Source organism: Dama dama, chromosome 23 (genome assembly GCF_033118175.1).
Source record: "Dama dama isolate Ldn47 chromosome 23, ASM3311817v1, whole genome shotgun sequence".
NCBI lineage: Eukaryota > Metazoa > Chordata > Mammalia > Artiodactyla > Cervidae > Dama > Dama dama.
In genome coordinates, this window is record NC_083703.1 from 35221885 (window position 1) to 35246744 (window position 24860).

The 24860-nt window shown below is 45.7% G+C and overlaps 1 protein-coding gene across 12 annotated transcripts in view; it reads right to left on the reverse strand.

Moving 5' to 3' along the window:
• The window catches only part of SVIL (supervillin), a 254119-nt gene that overhangs the window by 17840 nt on the left and 211419 nt on the right, over nt 1-24860 (reverse strand). For 9 of the 12 annotated variants that reach the window (XM_061126354.1, XM_061126353.1, XM_061126358.1 and 6 more), the window contains 12 exons: nt 21219-21369; nt 16812-16901; nt 16639-16725; nt 15175-15352; nt 12432-12604; nt 10484-10639; nt 9154-9290; nt 7926-8073; nt 7656-7801; nt 5295-5470; nt 1544-1688; nt 931-1207 (listed from right to left, as the gene is read on the reverse strand). In XM_061126354.1, the coding sequence (XP_060982337.1) occupies nt 931-1207; nt 1544-1688; nt 5295-5470; nt 7656-7801; nt 7926-8073; nt 9154-9290; nt 10484-10639; nt 12432-12604; nt 15175-15352; nt 16639-16725; nt 16812-16901; nt 21219-21369 (1864 nt within the window). The remainder of the gene's footprint in view (nt 1-930; nt 1208-1543; nt 1689-5294; nt 5471-7655; nt 7802-7925; nt 8074-9153; nt 9291-10483; nt 10640-12431; nt 12605-15174; nt 15353-16638; nt 16726-16811; nt 16902-21218; nt 21370-24860) is intronic. The other 3 variants (XM_061126352.1, XM_061126350.1, XM_061126361.1) reach the window with 1 other exon arrangement.

Here is a 24860-nt window from a genome sequence, read left to right on the forward strand (position 1 = left end):
ACTATACTTCAATAATATAAATTTTAGAAGTGTCCTCTTTATAGAGTGGGTGCTCGGTAAACGCCACCTGTTGAGTAACAGATGTATAGCGGATAAATTAGGTAAGAAACCAAATGGTTCTAAGTCAGTGTTTGAAAGCCAACAATGGCCTCCGCCCTGTGCCCGGCGGGGCAGCCACACCCGGAAGGTGAGGGGGCCAGGAGGAGGTGACTAAACTCCCTTGGCAAGTGAAACTCGGAGTCATCAGGTTGTGACATGAACTCTCTAAATGCGTAGGAATGAGGGACACTGGATCACTTGACTTGTGGCTGCTGCTTGGCAAGAAAAAGGGATTATTTCTCCCCAGCCCACCACTCTCCGCCCTCGCTGCGCCTAGTGCAAAGCACGCCATGGAGTGTTTTGTTCTTTTACCGTGTGACGAGCACAGCGCTGTGGGGTCCGTGGGGAGGTGGGACCATGTATTTACTCTGCCAGATCCATAGAGCACTGCTGGACTCTCAGCCTTGGAGGAAATACTTCTATCAGTTTGAATAAATCTTTTTGTGCATGGATTGACTGATGACACCATTTGGTTTCAGTTCTGAACCATCGGCTGTGTGTTCCTTCCATTTCGGCAGCATCCAACCATGGGGTAAATAGTAATGTCATATGGAGGCAAAATCACTGCTTTTCTAGAAGATCTTTGGGGATGGGGCAGGGGAGGGAGCAAGGGTAGCCGGGAAAGCTTACCATGCCAGGCAGCTAGAGGGAAGCCCCAGGGATGCTAGCCATGCTGGGGTGTTAGGAATCTATTCCCGAGGTTCTCACGAGGAATGACTAGACTGGTTCCTGCACCGGAAGCTGGGGGCAGACACACACTCACTCTGGATCTGGCGGCCACAATCACAATGCCCACGGCGGTGCTGGGAGGACACAGAAGTGCTCACTCACCTGCGGTGCTCACGATGAACTTCCACTTGACCACGTAGGCGTCGCCCTCGTGGAACTGCCCGATGCTCTGCTTGGGGAGCCTGCTGTAGTCGAACTCCAGGATGTGCCAGACGTCCACCGAGACACTGGCGATCTCAAACTGCCTCCGGTCGTCCCCTTCCACCAGCCCGTAGCCTCGGCCCACGTTGACCCCATCCAGCACGGTGCCGGCTGTCGTCTGGGGCACCGGAACCATCCGTGTCACATCGTAAGGCTTGACCTCCGCCCGGGCATCGTCCTAGGAGGGAATGCAGACATGCTGGCTCAGCTGCTTCTGCATCCGCAGCTATAGCATCACTGCTTCCCTGGTGATGGGATAGCCTCAGAGGACGGCATTGAGGCTGTCCAGTGCATTTCAGGAAAGGCTGCATTTAGGGGACACACAGACATGACTGAATGTGACACCTATAAACCGGGAGGTGGAAACACGGCTTTTTTCACCTCCTGGAGTCAGAATGTAACTGGAAACTGGTTTGCTGTTCTACTAGCAAACCCCAGGAGGGCTTTTAGCACCCAAGCCCCTTTGGCATGGACTCAAACCAAGCCCTGAGGTTTGGGGCTTGATCCTGAATACCTTGTGCTGCGCAAGTTCGCTGGTGTTCTTCTCATTAGGTCTCTTCAGTTCCGTCCAATCAAGAAATTTCTCTTTGAACAAGATCGTCTCGTTGTGTTCTGTAAGCCTCCCAAATATTGCCCAGTCAGGCCGCCCCTGTCCTTTTCTGCAGGGTGGGGGTGGGGTGGGAGGAGTGGATGGGAAAAGAACCAAGATTAAGTAAGTCACATTGAAATTAAGAAGTCCAAACCCAGCACACGTGGCTAGTGAGAAAACAAAACATGTAAACAGTATACAGAGTGGATGGTTTGTTTTCACTGATGTGACCCGATAATGACATTTTCTTATTTTAGCCTGAAGCCTTGTATGGTTTTGTTTCCTTGGAGTTGATGTGCCTGAATGTGACATGATCCACCTCAGGACTGGACTTGCCTTGCATTCTAGCAAATCCACACATTGGGGTCCCCGAGGGCAATGGGCTAGTCTGGGAGTTCAGCAAAGGCAGGAGTCACAGGCGTGTCTCTCTTGCCTGCTTTATTCTGCCCACGGTCATCCAAAGGGCCTCAGCATGTTTCCTTCAAGTTCATGAATAGATGGAGGGATCTGTGTTCACCCTGAGTTCTCTTTTTAAGTCATGTCACAATGGAGATTGCCAGTCTCCAGGAACAAATTCTCCTCTGTTCCCTAAATGAACATATCCTCATAGATCACAGAGTGAGTTTGTGCACATGTATGTCTAGGTCACTGGATGGGAAGCAGGTGAGCAGAACACAATGAAAAGAGAAAGGAAGCCGCCCAGCCCAGTCAGGAGGTCTGTACTGTCTTGGGATCTCAGAATCCAGCATTGAGCTTGGAACACAGCTAACTTAGAAATAGGCAGAGCTGAGAAAAGACGTGCAGAAGAGGGTGAGCCCTAAGGATAAGGTGAAGGTGTTTCTCATCCTTCCTAATCAGCCTTGGCTTGTGAATTGGGTCCATCAGATGGATGGGCAGTGCTTCCTGGGCCCTGTGGTGGCCCCTGCTTCATCACGTCCTATTTGGTCCAGACCACAGTTTCTGGCATCACAGCTAAGGCACACCAAGGGGCTGCCTGTTTTCAAAGGGACCCGAAAGGATGAGGCACTGTATGCAAACACTTCCCCTGTGAACTCTAGTGGGACTTCAGGAACCAAATATCAGCAACTATGGAAAATTCAGGACTACCTTGAAGGCTATGGTCCTCAACAGAAAATAGCTGAGTGACTGTCTTTTATCTAAATTCCACTCTGCAGACTTGCTAAGGTGCTTATAGAATGAACACTTTGGTCTCAGCTTAGAAATTCATCTTGGATACTGTGAAGCCAGGGAGCACGGCCAGCAGGCCTGCAGTGTGAGGGCATGAAGCTGGTGACCCTCCCCTCTGTCCTGACTCGTGGGTCTGAGCTGGGTGAAGTCATGACGCCTCGGTGGTTTCAGTCTCCTGTCTGTTAAGAAGGGCTGGGTGCTCCACTTTGCCTGCACCTTAAAATCCCTTGGGAGCTTTTAAGACATGCTGACACACAAGCCCCACCCACCTGAATTGAAAACACATCTCCCGGGCTGGGCCCACCAAATGCATTTTTTTCCAAAGCTCCTCCAGTGTTTCTGATCTCAGAGGCACTGAGAGCCAGCGGGTGAGATGCCCACTCCTCTGTATTTTCAGATCTCAGATGATGTCATGATCGAACTGTCCATCATACAGATTTTATGCTTTGGTATTTTTTTCTCTTACTATAGCAAGTAAAATATTCCTTTTTGTCTTAGATTTAGTTCTTAAAAAAACTAGTTGTTTCAGTACTAATTTTGTTAAATGTGCTTAAAAAGGATTTGAAAACTTTTCACCTACACTGACATTATATTTTTTTTTTACACTGACATTATTTTGAATTTTTTCTATAATGACAATGAATAAAATCAAGAATTGGGTTTTTTTTTTTTTTTCAATTCTTAAGTTGTGGTGAACTTTTATTAACATGATTTGTCATTTACATGTATATGTATATCCTTTTGTATGCATTAAATATTACACTTTAAAAGAGTAAAATAGGACTATGGATAATATAAGTAGAAATAGGGAATAAGGAATGTTGGTTTAGAGAGGAAAGAACTGCAATTTTATCTATTTATTTTTGACTGGACTGAGTCTTCACTGATGAGTGGGCTTTTCTTTAGTTGTGGTAAGTGGAGGTGACTCTCTAGTTGTGTCTGGGCTTCTCACTGTGGCTTCTCTCGCTGTGGGACACGGGCCCTAGGGTGTTTGGGCCTCAGTGGTTGCAGTGCATGGGTGCAGTAGTTGTGGTTCCCAGACTCAGCACAGGCTCAGTAGCTGCGGGGCATGGGCTTAGCTGCCCCTCGGCATGTGGGATCTTCCTGGACCAGGAAGCGAACCTGTATCTCCTGCATTGGCGGGTGGATTCTTTACCACTGAGCCACCAGGGAAGCTTAGAGCTGTGATTCTGAATGGGGAGGTCGGAGAAGGCTCACTTGAAGGGGCCATCTGGGCAAAACCTGGCTTCGGTATCCGTTTCGTACTGCACGTCAAACCTGTTTGGCAAACTGCACAATTTACTCCTTTGAATCTTTGAGTTGTCTCCTGTTCCAATTTCTAATCCTCTTCCTTTGCCTTCAGACTTCACTCTCTTCAGGACTGGGTCAAACAGCCAAAGTGTGGGCCCTGTTTCACTGGCCCAAGCAGATCATCACAGCATTAAGCCTGACATCAAAGATGTGACAAGTGGTGCCGGGCAGCCAAAAGTCCAAATGTAGGTAGTTTTTCACCGTCCTGGAAGTTCCATGACCATGAAGGACTTGGGATCCTTTTCCTGCTCCATTATTCTTAGCGTGCTCTCCCATGGTCCAAAATAGATGTTTCAGTTTCAGCCAAATTGTCTGTATTATTGCCAGCATAAAGGAAGAAGGGACACAGGGGGCCTGCCGACATACTTTAAGGAAATTGCTTAGTCACTTGACCACACCTGGGAATCATCTGATTTTATTCTAGGTGTACACTTCTTTTTTTTTTTCTCTTTTTTTTTGAGATCTGTATCTAAGTTCAATGGAAAACATTAAAAAGCAGTTTCAATGTGCCATTTGCATCAATTTCTAATGTATTATGTGGCAGGCATAATTTAAAGGCACTTCTTTTTCCTGATAGTTATGAAATAAAAAACACTGATCCTTTGGATGTAAGAATTTTTTTTGTCAAGATCATCTTTCTGAGAGTTTTGTGCATCTTTGGCCGATTTGCCAAGATGACTTTAAATAAAGTCCAGTAGACTATCAGAAATAATTACAGTCATTACTTCAATACCACGTCCTCCCTCCCAGCAAAAGGGCCAAAACCTCATCTAAATAAATGGTGGATCCTGGAATTCAAAGGGCTATGCTGGGAAGGTGTGAAACCAGACAGACAGGCATGGTTTCCACAGCTTTAGATCCATGGCTGGATTCCAGGACTTGGCAAGCTTTTCAGATGAGCAAGCCATTTGTTTAAACAACTGCTATTCATCTGGCACAACAGCACCTGAATGCTGCAGGTGGCACCGATTTACTTTAAGAAATGAAATATAACAGGAACACCATCCAGACGACCTCTCCATCCGTACTTCTGTATTTGTTAGGGAAAAGCTAAAGCACCGTTCTTTTTGTGAATAATCATGGTACTGCATTGTGATCATTTATGAAAAGTAAAACCCATGAGAGGGGATGGTTAATCACTGCGGTGGGGGGGAGGTGGCCGAGGGCCCGGCAGTACCTGGGAATGAGGGGATTGCATTCCCCAGGATCCAGCGGGTTGATGTCACAATTCTCGTAGTCAAAGGTTCCATTCCACAAGTGCTTTGCTAGCTGAAAGGCGATTTTCCGTTGTGCTAATGTGACTTCTTTTCCATGCCACACGTAAACCTCACTCCCAAAATCAAACACCAGTACCTGGGGCAATGGCACAGAAAAATCTGTTAACTCCAAGGACAAGTTCTAGTTGACAGGGTCTCTAGTGACAGTGAGTTAGACAGGCGATGATTTAAATCCTAATGGAGCATTCAGTGCAGACACAGAGAGACCTGGCAGCTAGCGCCATCCTGCCAAGCCAGCCTCCACTCCGTGGGTGTGATTTCTGTCTTGTTGACCTAATTGTCCAAGTTACCCCCTCCTCTGAAGGCTCAGGCCATGTAGCACTTCTGAGGCATAAGAGCTATTTTAGCATGTCTTCCTCCGTCCCCCATACTCCCTCCCCTCCCTTGTCACTCACTCATTTAACTTACACAGGCAACCTCACGTGGCCTGAAGACCCAGCGACTGTACTCTGCCCTTCCGAGACCCTCAAGGGCAGAGAGAAACCTATACTTACATTCGCAGTTGGGCTCACTAGGGTTTGTTGAATGAATACATGAACACAATGCTATTTCTTATTTCTGTGCCTGTTGCTTCTTCTATGCTTTCTTGCTAGAATAATTCCTGTCTTCATTTCCAACCTTTCCCGATAGCTCAGTTGGTAAAGAATCTGCCTGCAAAGCAGGAGACCCCGGTTCAATGCCTACATGAGGAAGATCCCTCGGAGAAGGGATAGGCTGCCCACTCCAGTATTCTTGGGCTTCCCTGGTGGCTCAGCTGCTAAAGAATCCACCTGCAATGCAGGAGACCTGGGTTCGATCCCTGTGTTGGGAAGATCCCCTGGAGAAAGGAACGGCTACCCACTCCAGTACTCTGACACAACTGAGCGACTTTTACTTTTCATTTCCAGCAATCCAGATTCTACTTAAGAATAGTAGAATTATTATTACTAAGCAAACTAAGTAGAATTACTAAGCAAACGACTCAAATTTCACCTTATCATTAAAATTATTCCTGATTACTTCTTTTTCTGTGACAGTGTTTCTCCCTTTAAATGCCCATTCACATCAGACAATCAGTTTAGCTTTGGATGACATTCTTTCTAATACTTTTCTACCCAATGAAATTTAAAGTCCCTTTGTGTCTTCCACTTTCTTCTCCACACTCAGAATACGTAATGGTCCTGGATGTATATACTCACACACATACACACACACACACACACGTATACACACATACAAACACATGTATGCATGTGCGCTCATTTGCTTCAGTCATGTTTGATTCTTTGTGACCTTATGGACTGAAGCCTGCCAGGCTCTTCGGTCCATGGGATTCTCCAGGCAAGAGTACTGGAGTGGGTTGCCATGCCCTCTTCCAGGGGATCTTCCTGACCCAGGGATCGAACCCACGTCTCCTGCAGCTCCTGCATGGCAGGTGGATTCTTCTACTGTTAAGCCACTAGGGAAGCCCACAACATATATAAAATATTAAATATAAAATTAAATATTTAATATATATTTAATACTTATCAGAAAAAACAAAAACATGTTATATTTAATAAATCTTATGTGAGAAATAAAAATTTATGGGTTTACTTGGAAAACCTAAAAATTATATATATACCTATGATTCCTGAAACTTAAGGACTGAAAAATGTTTTTTATACAAAAATCAAGAGACAGGCCTGAGTCATATTTATGTTTGGCCCCAAATAGAAAAGCCTTCAATGCCCCATGCATCTTCGGAACAACATTTGTAACTCTGTATTAGCAACCAGGTGGCGCGGTGGTAAAGAATCTGCCTGCCAGTGCAGGACATTTGAGACAAGGGTTCAATCTCTGGGTTGGGAAGATCCTCTGGAGGAGGAAATGGCAACCCGCTTCAGTATTCTTGCCTGGGAAAATCCAATGGACAGAGGAGCCTGGCGGGCAACAGTTCATGGGGTCGCAAAGAGTCAGACACAGCTTAGTGAATAAACAACAATTAGCATCTAAGACGGCAGTAATGATTTGAAATCCCAAATTGGTAGCCTTTAAAAAGATGTTTCTGGGGACTTCCCTTGTAGTCCAGTGGTTAAGAACGCAGTTCTTCTATGGCAGGGGCCGTGGGTTCGATCCCTGGTTGGGGAACTTAAGATCTCACATGCTTCAAGGTGCAGCCAAAAAAACCCAAACAAGATGTCTCTGGTCTGTGATGTGCACTAACCCTGGCTAGTGTCTGTTGGGCACTTCCTGTCTGTTTTCCTGGGCAGCCCAGGGCCAAGGCAGAGTCCTCACCATACCTCTTTTGACTGCAGGAGGGAGCACTTTGGGATCTTCCCCCAGTAGTCATCATCAGGGACGAGTTTGTCATCCATCAGACGGTAAATGCAGTTGGTTTCTATTATGGCTGTTTCATACAGCTCATCCTCCTTTGGGTCTCCGGCGGCTTTGGGATAAGAACAGTAAGGGGATGTTATGTTTTCCACTGGAGAGCAGCTGGTTTGGAAGAAGGAAGGAGGAGAGGAGAAGAAGCAGCCAGTCTTCTTCTCTGAGATGCGGTAAACTCTTACATTGGTAACTGGCTTGGCCGCCCAGAAGCTTCCAGAAGTCTTTGGCTGCATGTGTGTGTGTATTAATTCCTTCTTCAACAGTCTGGATGTAAGTTGCTCTACAACCAAGTTCCCTCTTGGTCTGAATTAAACTCGCGAGTTCTGAGGCCTAAACAGAGAGAGGAACACAGTTACCTGGGCAGACAAGCCCAAGGCCAGGTGGTGGATGGGCTAAGGCTGAAATCAGGGAAGAGAAATGGTGCGTGTCTGAAAGGAAAACCTCGTGACCACGGGGGCCAGGGGCACTGGTTGGGGGTTGTCTACAAAGTCAAGAAAATGTAACTAAAGGACTAGGGGGAATCCATTCTTTACAGCAACAGTTCTTAGTCTTAAATTCAATAGATCATCCTTGATGCTTTGTAAAAACACCCATTCTACTAATCAGCCATTAAAAAAACAAAATTTGTAGCAACATGGATGCAACTACAGATGATCATACTAAGTGAAGTCAGAAAGAGAAGGACAAATACCATATGATGTCATATATGCAGTCTAAAAAATGAACCTATCTATGAAACAGAAAGACTCACAGACATAGAGAGCAGACTTGTGGCTGCCAAGGGGGAGGAAAGGCGGGGGAGGGATGGAGTAGGAGTTTAGGATTAGAGACGCCAACTAGCATATGCAGGATGGATAAACATCGAGGTTCTATCGTATAGCACAGGGAACTATCATTCAATATCCTGGGAAGAAAAACAATATGAAAACGAATGTATGTGTAACTGAACCACTGTGCTCTACAGCAGAAATTAACTCTGTAAATCAGAAATGAACATTGTAAATCAACTATACGTCAATTAAAAATCAGTAAGTCAATAAAAAGAAAAAAAGTACCCATTTCCTGGTCTTTTCCCATTAAAACCTCACTCAGTACATCAGAGAAGGAACTTCATTAGCACCTGGGATAAACAATTTGGAAGTGATGGGTCAGTTCCTTTCTTCTACAGGAGAAACGATGAACCAGGACTTAAAACCTGGGGGCATAGCTCAGACTCCTTTGAAAACATCTCCCTGAAACACTAAGCTCATGGCAGAGGCTTTCTGGAAAAGAAAGAAGACTGTCCCCTCTCACTTGAAGGAAATACTGAGCCTTTGAGAAGCTCTCTAGGGGTCTGGCCACTGGAAGAATGTCCTGTCTGTGTCTAAAGGAGACGCGGAACCAAGCTACCCTCATTCCTCAGACACCGACCTTTGCCTTCTCGATCACGTTGGCGAACTCTCCGACCCACAGGAAGCAGTGATGGGGCGAGAGCAGGAGGAAGCAGTCCCCGCTGTTGAGGGAGGAGGCGCGAGGCTCCACCAGCCGCGTCTGCACGTGTCTTCTTCCTGAACACGGGGCAGAGGTCACCGTCTCCCCGAGAGGAGCCCCAGCAGGACCCGCCGGGAAGCACCCCACATCCAGAGCAGCCCTGCTCCTGACTCTGCCTCTGACCAGTCTCCTCTGTTCACCCGAGCTCCCGTGACCCGGGGGACCTAGGTCACAGCCTCGTGGATGACTTTCCCTGGTGGCATGTCCCAAGAGTCGCCACCAGGACCACTAGCGGTGTCCTGTTACAGCACGTGGATCCATTAAGGCTCCCTCCCCAGGGATGTTGGCAAACACCCTATTTCCCCTCTCCCACTCCTCTCCTGGTCTCTCTCCACTCAGCCCACCTCCTACACTTAACAGCCTCTGCGGGCCGGGCGATCAGAGAGCCCTTCAGAGAACCCCCTGGTCCTTGGACACCCTGAGTCTACAAAGGAACCAGCTTAGAGGGAAGCACTGCGTTGTGCAGCTTCCAACACCTTCTCCTAAATGGTTTCCATCTCCCCACAGTCACACCGATAGTGCCGTCCCAGCACTACAACATGGGAACGGAGGCGGGGGTCTTGTCACTGGTGTTCTAAATACGCTACAAAGGACAGTGGTCGTGCAGACACATACTGGAAACTGCCAGCGAAGCAGAGGATACGCCCTCCTTGTCTTGAGCCTGAATCTACAGCAGTGCTACTCGGGGGCAGCTAATCACTGCAGGGCAACCCAAAGCCCTCTGGCTGCGGGGGAAGGCTCCTTGTTAAAGAAGGGGGGGGAGGGTGTTGGCCACCCCTCTGCGCTCCCTCGCTCCCTTCTCTGAGAACGCCCATCTCTCCCTCTGGCTCCCTGACTCCTGCTGACCCCAGGGAGAACGAGAGTGGGGCGAACACTCTGATGGCCGTGGGGGCATCTGGTGACCTCAGGCAGTGTGTGGCCAGGGTCACGGGAAGGAGCGCAGCAGCAAGAGCTGGGATTCTGGGATGAGATGGACCAGGGTCAAAGTCAGCTCTGCCGCCCAGCAGCTGTGGGGACCTGGGGCCCATCACCAAGCTCAGGCGCCGAATGCTTCCCACCTCGTGGGATTTTGCAAAGCTGGGGTTAGATGCGAGGGTGCCCAGTGGGCTCTCCAGAAGTGTGCGTTCCCTCCTCCTGTCAGGCAAGTGGGGGAAACTCAGGCCTCCAGACAAAACCCAGGGTCGTGTGTGGTCCTCTCAGCTCTCAATACCTTTAACCTGCAGCAGCATCAGCTTCTTGTAGGGCACTGCGCTGTTGTTGGAATTCTGTTCTGTCAGGTTGACGCTCCGCAGGCTGACGTTGCTGAAGTTTTCTTTGCTGGCTAACCCTGCCAGGGTGACTTCTGAGAAGCTGGAGTTGGCGGACACTGGGAGGATCGAAGGATGAAACAGCACAGGGCAGTGAGACATTCGGGAGAAAAGACAAGGTTTATACTCAGCGATCATGCATAACTGAACCACTGCTTTTTTCTTTTCAAGCTAGTCCTGGTGGGTTAAAACATACTCTAGTCTGATGAACTATGCAGTGAAGCTCTGTGTTAGGAATTAAACACAGGATTGAAAATATAAATGTTTGTTGACAGGTGTCACCCCATCCATGCAGAGAGATAAGAACTGAGTGTGGACCAACAACCTCAGTATAAAATCAGGAGCTGGACTCATTTGCTGCAATTCCACTAAAGCCGTTATAATTCCTTACAGGGTTCAGATGTTGAAAATGCTTTCCTGAGGGGGACTGTTGGACCATCTCCCATCCTAAGTCTTTATATGCAGAAAAGCAGGCACTCTGTAAGGCTTGGTTTAGTTCTCATCTTTTCCTGGGGGCAGAGTGAACAACTAGATGATCTCTTGGGATCCTTTGCTCTCAGATTTAAGATTGTAACAAGATGCTATGTTCTCAGTGTGAATCAACAAATGTACATATGTCCCCGAAAAGTGGAGGCAGAATTAAAGTACATAGAATCTGTGCCAATAAATCTTTATTTCTCCAGCTCTTTGTTTTAAAAAATATGTGCATGCTAGAAAAAAAAAAATATGTGCATGCTAGAGAGAAACTCGGAAAATTACTTCACTGGGATGAAGTTCTAACACTGAAGAAATATAACACCACTTGACAATTCATATGGCTCAGAGATTTTGAAATATACTTATTTAGTAAGATAATTATATGAAGAGGCTCAACCACTTCATCTAAATATTCTATTTCTAAAAATAAAAAACCAACTTTGGTAAGTAGGTTTATGAGTGCTATAGGAAAATAAAAACGATAGCAAGAGTATTCAGACTCGCAAGATTATGCATGCCACTAGCTCTACCAGGACAACCGCTGTTTCTGAACTGGGGACCCCCATGTGGCTGGGCAGAGGAAAGCTGATGGCTGAGCCTGAAGTGGGACAAAGCCTGGGGGCTGCTCCTCACTTTCATCATCACCCTACCTCTACTGCCCCCTCCCGCCACTCCTCTCAACCCACAACCCAACTTCAAGGAGCCCGAGGTCCTTTCCAAAGCAATGTGAAAAGCACTGGTTTGTACTTTAATTAATAGCGTAAAATCTAGGATTAGGCAAAGCAGGGATGTGGGACACTTGCCCATGAGAGATCTAATTTCCTCTAGAATCAAATGGAGTGGAGAACTGCCAAGTTTGGAAATGGGCTGAATTACAAAGTCCTACCTCCCTTTCCTCCAGCCTCTGGAAAGAAAACTCAAAAAGACTTAAATAAACAGAGGGCTTCCCTGGTGCTCAGACAGTAAAGAATCCGCCTGCAATGTGGGAGACCTGGGTTCGATCCCTGGGTTGAGAAGATCCCCTGGAGAAGTGAATGGCTCCCCACTTCCGTATTCTTGCCTGGAGAACCCCCATGACAGAGGAGCCTGGTGGGCTCCAGCCGATGGGGTCGCAAAGAGTCGGACACAACTGAGTGACTAACACTTTCACTTTAAGTGAACAGATGGGCCACACTTAAGAGTTTCTGTGAGAAGCCTTCACCTTCTAAGCAGGTTTTCTGCAGGTGTGCATGTGTGTGTGCAAACACGCTCATTTGTCTCTCACGAGTATCTCTGAGCACTGTGACTGGCCTTTGCAGGGCAGGAAAATGAGAGATGGAGTCATCTGCTCCCCCAGTTCCCGGGCACACAGCTGGGGGTGGGCCCCAAACTCACACTTTTCGACTTTCATGCGCTTTGACTCCACGAAGGCCACGTTCAGCCTCTGCTCAGTGTACTCCTGCAGGAGATCTTCCCTCGCGGCCAGCATCTTCAGGGGGTTTTTGGAAGCCTGGACCCGGCGCTTGGGCCTCACAGCACGCTTGTGCTCAGCCACCGAGGATGTCAACCTGCGGGGCAGAGCAGAGCTGCTGTGGCCCAGGGCTGCAGTCTCACCCACGCTCAGGGGCTTGCAGGTCTCTGACCTGGAGCATCCAGCTCCAAAGTTTTATTTCTCAATTGCATTATAAATCTTACAGCTCCCCCTCCTCCTCCCACCACGCCACCGATGGAGTCAGAGGGTCTTGGAAGGTTGAAGCCCATTTGGGTCCAGATCCCAGCCAATCCTAGGAGCCCTGCTCTCACCGTGCCCCTGGGACTTCACCTGGAGGAGCGGCTGGCGCCTCTGGGGCAGCCCACCCCACTCCTGGACAGTGCTGATGGGTGGAGGTCCTTCCCTGTTATCATCACCCCCCACAGCATCCCGATCACTTCCTGTTGGAAAAGAACCACCCTTCCTTCTCTGGGCTTTCTAGCAAGCCCTCTGAGAATAGCCAGGCATTGCTTCTCAATTTAACCCTCCTTCCTGCAAGCTCAACTTCCTCTCCATGTCAGTTTTTCAGTTCCCTCCCCAATTCTCCCATCACTATTCTCCTCTCAACCCACTATCCCCCTTTGGAAAATAAGCACTATTTTGAAGAGTATATAGAAGTAAAAAGAGGCCCCCAAACTAACCATGACCATCTCTCTTTCTCACACACACAAACAAAACTCTCTAGGGCCAGACATGAAGATGGGGGTACACTCTGTCACACAGTTTCCCAGCAGACTCTAGCTGCTTTTAATGTCCAAGTGCATGGATCTCTGTCCCTGGAGGTCCTCTTTCATACATGACATTATCATTTGTGTATGTGTGTAAACACAACATATCAATGTTCAAACTGTATGTAACAATTTAAACAATGACATTTGGATGAGGAGGAGATTGAGAAATGGTCCAATAACCGTGTACACAAATAATACCCAGAATATTAAATGTGGGGAGTGGTAAATTATTCACTTTCTTAAGGTAGCAAATTGAAAAAAAAACAAAAACTGAACACATTGAAAAATGCAGAATGGGTATCAGGAACAGCTTAAGGAAACATTTATGATGATCTTACAGACTTCTGGAAGAGGCAGCTCTCTGACAGATTGGTGGGAAGCAGATAAATGTGGTGGATGGCTGTGGAAGCCCATCCAACATGCTCTCCCTGCTTCTGGTAGGTGGTCTTGGACTTGCCTTTGTGGGCTTGCCTCCCTCCACATCCCGCCCTGTATCCCAGCTCTGGAGCTGGAGGGGTCCAGAGACCACCACTAGCCTATCAGCATCTTCCATCCCCTTGGCCGCAATGATGCCTGCAGGGCTGTATGCAGACCTGGGAAAATCAAGCCTGATCTCCTCCTAGGACTGCTGGGCAGGGCGGCTGCCTGCACAGGAGTGGCCACAGCGCTAGGCTATAAATCTGGAGTGAGGGGTGACCAACTAACATGTAGTGATGGCCTGAGAGGGAAGCTGGCACGAGAGAGACCTTATTCTGAGCCCCCCAAACCTGAGGTCACACCTGCACTTTTCAAGGAGTGAACCTGTAAATCCCTCCACTCTTCTCTTCTGCTGAAGCTGGTTGGACTTGCCTTTCTTTGCAGCACTTGAGATCAAAGGAATTCTAACACCATGAACACTTTTCTTTAGTGGTGTACCCAAATTTTTGTGTGAAGAGGGACCTAGGACAGCACTGATAAAACCCTTGGATCTATTGATCTTATCAATGATAGCAAATTTCACTGATTTTCTACTTAGCTGTATTCATTGGAGCCCAGGTGATCCAAATAGTTTTCAAAGTTGAGTAAGAATTTGACACATCAAATGAAAGAAAGGCACAGAAATGCTGGCTAACCAGCGTTCATGAAGTCTGAAAGCAATAGTTGAGTGATGTGAAAAACCCATCACATTATTTTTATGGATCAGGCACATGGTGTGGATGCAAGACTTTCTGGCAGAGAGGACATCTGTCCTGGGCATGCAAGCTCCATCTATTCCAGTGTCTGGTTCTAGAGAATAGTGATTTTGAGACAAGCTGGGACCTGGGACTTGAGAACTTTTGCTACAGTGATGACAGCTGGACAAACATCTCCTCCAGCAACAAAATACAAAGACACTCTAAGGGACTAAAAATAACTTCATGCATGTGCCACTGGGGCAAATTATGGACAATAAAATAGACCAAAAAAACCCAACTGCCACTTCTGAAGAGCTGGGAGCAAAACCAGGGTACTTCACATGCCTCCTGCACTCAACACCACCAAAGGGGTGGGTAAACTACCTAAGCCACCCACCCTCCTGGTCCAAACCCTGGACATACTCCTTCCCTTACCCCATATAAGGAACATGCTCGCCCCACCTTGGGGAGCCAGCAAGGGCACCTGTCACTTGTTCTTCCTTCCTCCTGCTGCAGCAGGGGCCGCAATAAAGCCTTGCCTACATTTCCTATCTGGCCTCAGATTAATTTCTATTGATTGGGGAAGGCCAAGGACCCTGGTCAGTGTCAATCTGGCTATTCTATCACAAAAGATGGTAATGGTGAAAGAAGAAAGTGCTATGCGGAGACCGGTGAACGGATCCATTCTCCAGGGGTGAATGATGGGAACTGAAATAACTTACTTTGGGGCATAAGGATCAAAAATGACATCGAAATCCTCGTCCAGCTCCACGGGGCTTCTCGGTAGAGTGGAGTCCACGCTACGGTAAAACTTGGCAAAGGTTTCATCATCGTCCGGCTTCATCACCTCTTTCACCGATTTCCCAGTGACAGTGAGGACTGTTTCTTGCATCCCACCAACTATCAACAAATAAGCAAATCAATGACCTGAGATGTATGTAAAAACATGACTTCAACTCTGCTTCACTATCTTAAAAATTATTTTCTTCCCACTAAGGTCCAGGAGTAGAGCAAATATGACAGTGCTGTCCCAGACTCTGTAGATGCTTCTTGGGCACGTGTCTTCTCAGGAAAGGACTGGACAAAGCCTGCACTGGGAGTGGTAGGGAAATGGAGGCTGAAGTCACTGAGAATTTCTGAACCTGTTCTTTTTGCTCTTGGAGGCAGAACTAGCCTCAGCTTTGTTCTAGATCAAGGTTTGGTAACAACTTTTTCTGCAAAGGGCCATGTAGTAAATATTTTAGGCTTTGCATGGGAGGCTATTTGACTTGTGTTGCAAGTTTCATGAAGCTGCGGCTATAGCACAAAATTAACTATTACCAATAAGCTAATGGATGGGCAAGACTGTGTTCCAATAAAACTTTATTTACAAATAGAGGTGGGGAGCTAGGTTAGTCTGCTGACCTCTGGGCTAGATACCCGTTACACACAGGTGATAAACCATGAATTGTTTGTATTCTTTGCCTTGCCAGCTTGGTTATTATATGACACTTTTATATTTCTAGTTTAAAATGGTTGTTCGTATTATTTTCAGCCTATAGGGGTCATTGTCAATACTAGGTGCTTAGTAATAGATAAGCTTTAAGTACTGGACATTTTTCTTAAGAGATGAGGCACTTCTGTATGTTATTCTTTAATTTTATATACTTCATAGACTTTTGTATTAAAATCTTTATTTATTCACTAGAATTTTCTTCTAGATACTATTTGTGACAACCAGATATAAGAGCAGCTGCTACCTTATTGGAAAATGACATATACAACTGAAAGTTCATCAGATCATGTTGATTTCATGTCATGATCTACTTTCAGGGTTAAAAGCAAAATTACAGAGTCTACAATCCTGACTGGATAACATCCCAAGAGTTTAGATCCAGGCACAAATGTGCTATTGGGAGCCACCTAATGAGTACATTATCAAGTGCATCAGAGCTTAGTAATCTAATCAGTGTTGACCAATAAATTAACTTTTAAAATATAACATCAAAGATAATGCTTATGGTATGCAATGGTTAAGTCATAATAGAAGACAATTTAGCTGAGGAGATAAAGCAATCCATGTTGGGATTCAGAGATTCTGAAAGTGGGGTAGGTATTTTTAGGCTTCCTGAGCTACCCACTGAAACTTGAGCCACACTGGCCACACACACGTGAACCACAGCTTCCCTCTGGCTCCTGGTATGTACCTTTGTTATTCAGCCTTCTTAGGAAGGTTTCCAGCCTGTCCAACTTGAGGTCCGACTCTAACTGCATGTCTGGTCTGGCTTCGATATCTGGGCAAGTAGAAAACACAGTGAGAGAAGCGCTGAGGGCTCTTCTGATCACAAACCTCTTGGCACATCAGGGCCTAGGGACTCACCTTCCAGGGGTTTGGAAACTGGTGTAGTGCCCCTTGTTTTGCTGCAAATAGGGGATGCTACCGGGGTGATGGCAGTGGGGGACGCCAGACCTGCAGGGAAAACAAAGGAGCAACTGAGCATCTCAGGACCACTTCTGGGAATTCCCAGGACCCTGAGGGATCGCCATGAGCCCCAAAAGAGATCTAACAATTTATAGAATTTACAGACAGACATGGGACACACACACTTACAGGAAAACTGCCCAGAGAGACAAGGTTTTATTGTTTCTAAGGCCTGCAGCAGCTGTCAGTCTGCCATTCCACACTGAACAATGAAGACACATCCCTAACATGCAGATAGGATAAGAGAGTCCAGAAGGTGATTGGAATGTCCTTGAACAAAGGTAATGTTGACTTCTGAAGGCCTTTCGGGCACTGGAGGTAGCTGAAGAGAAAGTGTACAGTTGTCCCTTGGTATCTGCAAGGGACTGGTCCCAGGACCTCCTGTGGGTACCAACATCCATGTGGATGCTCAAGTCCCTTATATTAAATGGCATATTTGCATATAATCTACACACATCCTCCCATATCCTCTAAATCATCTCTACATGACTCCTAATACTGAAGATGATGTAAATGCTTTGTAAAGAGTTGGTGTAGCAAATTCAAGTTTTTGCTTTTCTGGAATTTTATAGAATTTAAAAAAAAATGTTTTTTTGATTGTGGTTGGTTGGATTTGTGGCTGCAGAACTCAAGAAGGTGGAGGGCCGGTTGTTTCTGTACCATCTCTCCAGAGGAAACAGAGACGCGGTTTGTCATGCTGGCCAGCAAGTTCCCCAGCCCTGGAGTCGTCCTCCCGGCTGAGGGGGCGTGGGGACAGTCTGGCCTTTGGGGGCGTCATCAGAGTGTGATCTACTGGGCAATTACCCAGAGAGTGCTAGGCTTTGTAAGAAAGACACAAGAGTAACAGTTTACACATGTGCGGATGTTGGAAAGTCATGCTGGTCTTGGGTGTGGCTGGGAGCTAGGGACATGCTTTCACCTGCATTTTTTGAGGAGGTGGATGGGGACTCTCCAAGCGGAGAAATGATAAGAGACACATAGAAAGGGAAGACAAACATTCTAGCATGAAGATGGCATCTGATCAGACAAAAAACCTGAATAAAGACATAGGTGAGTATTTTTTCCTAAACTTAGAAGGGATTTGCAAGGGGGGCAGGACAGGTAATCAGTACACTTACAAAGAACAAAATGAGATGTTAACATTCTCTGTATCTATTTGTATTAAAAGTGAAACCATTAGGTGACATTGCTACATTATAATATCCGAGAGACCACATCTGAGAACCACACCCTGAGAATGTGTAAGTCATGATCACTTACAGGGAAAAAACCAAGTGAATGGATCTGCTCCCCCCTTCTGCGAGTTGGAGAGGGAGATGTTACACCAGAAAACTTGAAAGGAAAAATACTGAAATGCAGTTTACAAATGAAATTTTATGTGACATTCCAGAAGCTTCTCTGGTAGCTCAGATGGTTAAAAAGTCTGCCTGTAATGCAGGAGAACCATTGGGTTGGGAAGATCCCCTGGAGAAGGGAATGGCTACCCACTCCAGCATTCTTGCCTGGGGAATCCCATGGACAGAGGAGCCCAGTGGGCTGCAGTCCATGGGGTTGCAAAGAGTTAGAAATGACTGAGCGACTTACACTTTCCAGAAGTACTTCTCAACGTGTACATATATTTCCTTACTGATGTCAATAACATTTAAAAAAATTCTTTCATTACAGGACCTGCAAAGAGTATATCTGAGTGAAAGTCAATTTTCTTGAAAGATATTAAAAAATAAGTAAAACTTGGTATCAAAGGCTGGGACAGCAGCTCATTACCTGCTAAAAGGATGTGTAAGAGACGGGGGGACATAACAGCACAGAGGTTATTCACTCTGAAGCCAATAAACAGGCTTGACAGCAGCCCTTTGTCCAGTGAGGGTGCCCCCTGCTGCCCGTTCAGGCAGCTGCACCCGTGAGCTCTTAAAGGTGCACCCGCTCTTTCCAGCTAGAGAGAGGGTTTGTCTGTGATGGGGGCAGGCATATGGATTTAAGTTCCACACTGTTAAATCACTCTGCATAGCTCTGTTCAATGAATGCTATGGACAATAACCAGTCACCTGTTCTCTTCAAGAACATTTTACATCTTTTAAAAATCGTTTTAATTTCTTGCCTGTACTGCACAGCATGTGGGATCTTAGTTCCCTGACCAGAAGTAAAACCGTGCCCGCACCCCACCCCCCCAAATCCTGCACTGGAAGCACAGAGTCCTAACCACTGAATTGCCAGGGAAGTCCCTCAGCTCTCTCTTCTTCAAAGGTGCGCTCTGAATATCCTCCTTCCAGGAGAAATCTAGAATACCACAGAAATCTATGGAGTACTCACTGATCTGTGGACTCTACAAATATGAAAAGGGGGACAGCCCTAATGAGGTGAGGGGAGAAAACAGCTTCTGGGGTGAGAGAATGAAAATCAGGCTACAGAGGCCTCTTGGCCACTCACTGCTACACTGTCACCTGATGAGACAGGAAGTCTTGGTGGCTGCAGCGTGGGGACAGTTTCATTCTTTGGCGAGTGGAGTAAACTGGATGTTCCAGCACTGCAAATCCCAGAGAGCCAATGATCAGGGAAACACACGACTGTGCAGATGATAACAAACCACAGAAAAGCAGGGATTTTCTAGCTTTTTCACTAGATTGAAAGTACAGAAAAATTATTTCTCGAGCAGAGTCATAAAGCACCTGTTAAATAAAGATCCCTGATTTATTCAGGAACATGTGAAAGGAAACTCAGCCACTAAGGGGGGAGGAATGTCCCTGACTGTGTTCTCTATAACTGCCTAAGAGCAAGGCTACTTCCTCTGATATCCCCATGGACAAGGACAGTGGTATCTGGTAATAAGGACCAGGCTTCAAATACATTATGATTTTTAAGATGAAAGACAAAAAAAGAAACCCAAGTAAAAGGTCATCAGGATAAATGTCTGAGCTAGAAGTTGGAAGATCTGAGCTATGGTTCAAGTTCTCATTGTAGGCCTGAAGAATCTGCTTTTGTTAACATAGGGATGGGGGTCATGCAAAGGAGATAGTTCTGTGACTTGGTGACAAAAATCCTCAAATGCTACCTCATTCTGAGAGTAAATTACCTTCTGTTATCCTTTGATAATTCCAAGATTGTTGTTGTTGTTTAGTTGCTAAGTCATGTCTGACTCTTTTGTGACCCCATGGACTGTACCCATCAGGCTCCTCTGTCCATGGGATTTTCCAGGCAAGAATACTGGAATGGGTTGCCATTTCCTTCTCCAGGGGATCTTCCCAACCCAGGGACTGAACCCATGTTTCCTGCATTGGTAGGAGGATTCTTTACCACCGAGCCACCAATGCTTCCCTAAGTTCCAAGATTAGTTAAGAATAAATTTGTTAGAAAGGATTCTTCCACAAATATTTGGGTCAATCTCAGTTCAAGAGTTTCCTCTCCCTCCCTTCCTTCCTTCTGCAAATACTTATCCCGAGCCTACAATGAGGTAGGCTCCATCTATGACTGAGGATCCCAAAAGGTACTGAGAAAAGACAACTGCAAACCTACGAAGCAGATGACAATATAAGTTAATTTATTGATTGAGAAAACCTTCACCACTAAGCTGAGAAATTTACTCAAACAATAGCTTAGAAAATGAAGGTATGTGCCTGCACGTGACAAAAGGACCCCAGATTTTAACCATTTCCTATAGGCTATGGAGCTGCAGAGCTTTCTGACAACTTGAGGAACCATGTGATTCATCAGTTTCACAAATCTTTGGCTTCCCGCTGAAAATCAGTTTCAAGAGCTCAGCTGCAAAGAAATCACCTGTCTTCAGGGAAATCTCACTTTCCTGGAAATGGATACATCTTTTAGACATCCAATAAAACACCTCTGGAAACAGGGCTTTGTAGCCAGGGAACTCTGGGTTGATGGAAAAAGACCTGGGAATAACCCTAAAAGGAAGAAGACGAACTACTGCACTGAGAAAGGCTTATTTGAGTGAGCTGATTGCCAGATGGCAAGAAAATGGAAATAATTTTCAAGCGATTACAGGAAAGGACTGAAAGTTTGATAGCAGATCTGCAAAACTGCTTTGATACCTGGGCATTTCCAAATGACTCTTTTGAAATGTCACTAACTGAATCATGCGTCATGTTGAAGACGATGCTGTCATAGGGAAAGATTTTCAGTTGGAGTATCTCATAAAATGTGTACACAACTTCAGTTAAGAGTGAAAACCAGAAAAGACCAAGGCTTGGTTTTTCAAAGTGAGCCATCTTACGCCACCCTCCCCTCCGTGGGTGACGGAGCTCACACACAGGTCCACACACGCACACACACACATATACACACTCTGACCTCGCTTCACCATCCTGCCAGCCACGGTGAACTGGGTGGAGTCGTTGGCTGCTCCTTTGCCCCTGGTCTTCCAGGCATCCTCTCTCACGGTGATGAGATGCTTTCTCTCTTCAATAGTCATCTGGCTCTCTCTACTTTCTGTGACCCGCTGCTTGAAGCATGTACCAGGGAGAAAACGGGAGAGGAAGTCACAGAGGCATGAACGTTAGCAGGGAGCATTTCATGAGCTGGAAAGCAAAGAGGAGTCCTGCGCTGTTCCCTAATGTCCCAGCTGTTCTACCCGAAATAGGTCTGGCTTCCTTATTTCCAGCTTGGGTTACAGACCACCACCACCAACCCTGGAACTTCAGGTTAGAACCTGGTTTTTCACTTGTTTGTTTGGAACACCAGAATATCAAAATGATGCTTTGTAAAAAGAAACAGAGAGAGACTGTCTTCCTGCCACGAATCTTACAGAGTTTTCAAGTTGCTCTGTTTCACTTATCTAAACTCAGTTGACTAGGAATCTTTGTTCATCATGCTCAAAGAACACAGTTAGTTGAGAAAATCTTACCTACTAAAGATTTTTATCTACACGGCCAACCATAAAGTAGGGAAAGCTGATTAGGAGGAAGGTGTGTTATTAGAAGGTTTTCTGGAACTCGCGTGCTTTTTCCTACAGCAATTATTTTATATGGGCAGTTAGGCAACCAGGTTAAGCCCACAAAGATGACTTTTAAGTCACAGAATATCTGATATTGAGGCTGAACTGTGCTATAGACATAACCTACCTGTATAATAACATTTCTATGTAAAAAAGGCTTACAAATATTTCTCATTGGGGTTCTGGAGACAGTTGCCTCTTTAATGTCTAAGCTCTTGGTGACATTATTTGGTCTTATTTGATCTAAAAGGCAGAAGCTGGAGGATTCTCGAGGGAGACTGAGGAGGATGGGGATGGGCAGGAAGGAGGCTTCAGGAGATGAGCGGTTCTCAGGCTGACAACTGGGGAAGGTCCTCCAGTGTTGGCCCGAGAGTTTCTTTTCCCTCCTTCTTTGCCCATCCCTCCTTTCATGACAAAATCCCTCTAGGGATGGGGGCAGGGCACAGGCAGGGAGACGGGGCTGGGAGAGGGAGCACGGGGTGGGGTGTCGGGAGGGAAGCTGCCATGGGAGCCAATGTTAAGGAAAGAAAAGCATCGCTTGCCAAGGAGCAGAAAGCGCTTCTGCCTCCAGGTCCTTCCTAGGAAAGGGGTCTGAAGGATGGTGATGACCCCGGTTTGTGCTTGCGCTTTAACCTCAGTATCTTCTGAGACCCGAGGAGGCCCTTTCTGCTGGAGCATCTGCTTTCAAACCACAGGCGAGCTCTCCTTAACTAGTCTGTGGTCTCCCCAAGCTCCTCTTCCCATGTAAGGAGTTCTTTCTTAGATAAGAAGTCATCAAAGACCAAAATGATCCTCAGGTTTTCCACAGACACAGTGGGAAGACCAAGGAGCCCTGAGGGGGAAATACATCCCTGGGGCCTCCATGATACTTTTATTCTCCACTGCTGTCCATCCCACTATGGCAAATTAGCTTCCCTTAACTGACCAATAGGAAACAACCTCCAGATTTACTCAGGAAGGTGACAGAGGTCAGCATCCTTGATCTTTTTAAGGCCCTGGGAGGATGGAGAGATGCAGGGTAATGGGGCGGGGGCGTGGGGAGGCTCTCCTTCCTTTCCAGCCACATAAAAACCAAGTCTGCACTGGTAAGATTCGGTTTAAGCCATGGACATGGATTTCTCTATCACAGAACCGATACATCTTCCTTTTACAGAACTCTCCTACAGAGCAGTCACAGTCAGGACTGATTTTGAGATCACTGGCAATTAAACTAGGTTAAAAACCATCTCCTAAAGACACATGGTGACTAAATGTAATATATGATCCTGATTGGATCTTTGATGGGATGGAGTGGGGCCTAAAAAGGATGTTATTGGGGGGAAATGAACACAGTTGGGATACAGTCTATGGATTAGATAAACAATGTATCAATATAAAATTTCCTCCTCTTGAGGTTATGGCAGTGTTCTACAGTCTAAGGTTCTGTGTCCCCTGCTCCCCACCAGTTCACACAGTGAAACCTAATCCCTAATGTGATACATTAGGAGGTGGGGTTTGGGAAGTGATTAGCTCATGAGGCTAGAGCCCTCAAGAATGAGATTAGTGCCCGGATAAAAGAGGCCCCAGAGAGCTCCCTCACCCCTCAGCTACATGAGGACACGGTGAGCAGACAGTGGTCTAAGAACCAGGAAGTGGACCCTCACCAGACACTGAATCTGCCAGCACCTTGACCTTGGACTTCTTACACTCTAGAACTGAGAGAAATAAATTTCTCTTGTTTATAAGTTACCCAGTTTATGGTATTCTGTTACAATAGCCCAATCAATCAATCAATCAATCAATCATTCAATCCAGGAGAAAAGGGTGAAGGGAGACGTTGGCAGTGGGGATGGGGGATGAGACGGGGTAGGGGAGGGAACAAATGCCAACAATTGGTGGGTCTATTCAAGGGTATAGGAGAGTATCCTGGCTATTATGAGAACATTTCTAAAAGTTTTAAATTTTATCAAAATAAAAAATGGTCAAATTAAAAACCCTTTTCCTTAACTTTCCTACTCATGATTGGTAACCTGACCCTGGTTCCAAGTAATTGTCTTAATCACACGCCCTCATAAACTATGAGATGGACTTACTAGGAAAACCTCATCAAAATTTGAAAAAGAGGATCAGTTTTCTTGAAAAATGAAGTTTCAGGAATGAATTTTAATCAAATCAATATGACACTTGCCTTAAAATATTTTAAAAAATATATAAAATGCCAAGAAAGTTTTCTTTTCCAATCACCCAAACTTTACCATTTATATGGTGAACTCAGTAGAATCTCCCAAGTCCTGGGTGTGGTGGGAGTGGTGGTTAATGACTCAGAAAAACAGTGTCCCCAAATCAGCAATTCCATTTCGGATTCTCCTGCAGCTCCTGGGAGAAGCTGATGGATGTGGGCCCTGGGATACACAGATATTCCAGGATTTAAAGTGTCTAGAAGTTTGCCAGATCTATCTTAGGGAGCATGCTTTCCATGTGCCTCTAGATGATATTACTAAACATAAAAGTTTTTGCTTCTCTAGAAGTTTCATCTTAACTTTGACACTTAGCAGGGTTGCTCAAAAGCCCCCTAACTCCCCTTATCTGACCTTAAATGGCTCTATAATGTAACAATAAGTATATATATATACACACACACATATATGTATGTATATATGATATATATACCTTATATCTAATATATATATATCTTGTATATATATATATTATACATGTGTGTGTATATATCATATATATATAAAATGAGGTATATGCATATGGTTTCTTTATTCACTTTAGAAATGAATAAAATGTATCACAAGTTGCTATTAAATTTTAGAACTCAAAATGTGTAAACAGACAACATGGACCTCTTTCTCCATGCACTTTTTTTTAGCTTAAGACATCATGATTCTCTTATCTTGCTTTTCCCTTCAAAATTTTTTCTTCCCTCATTTAGAGAAGGGCATAATTCATAGTAGAGTAAGCACTGTGTTATTTTTCAGGTTTTTCTAGGTCTAACTGATGAGATTTAGGAT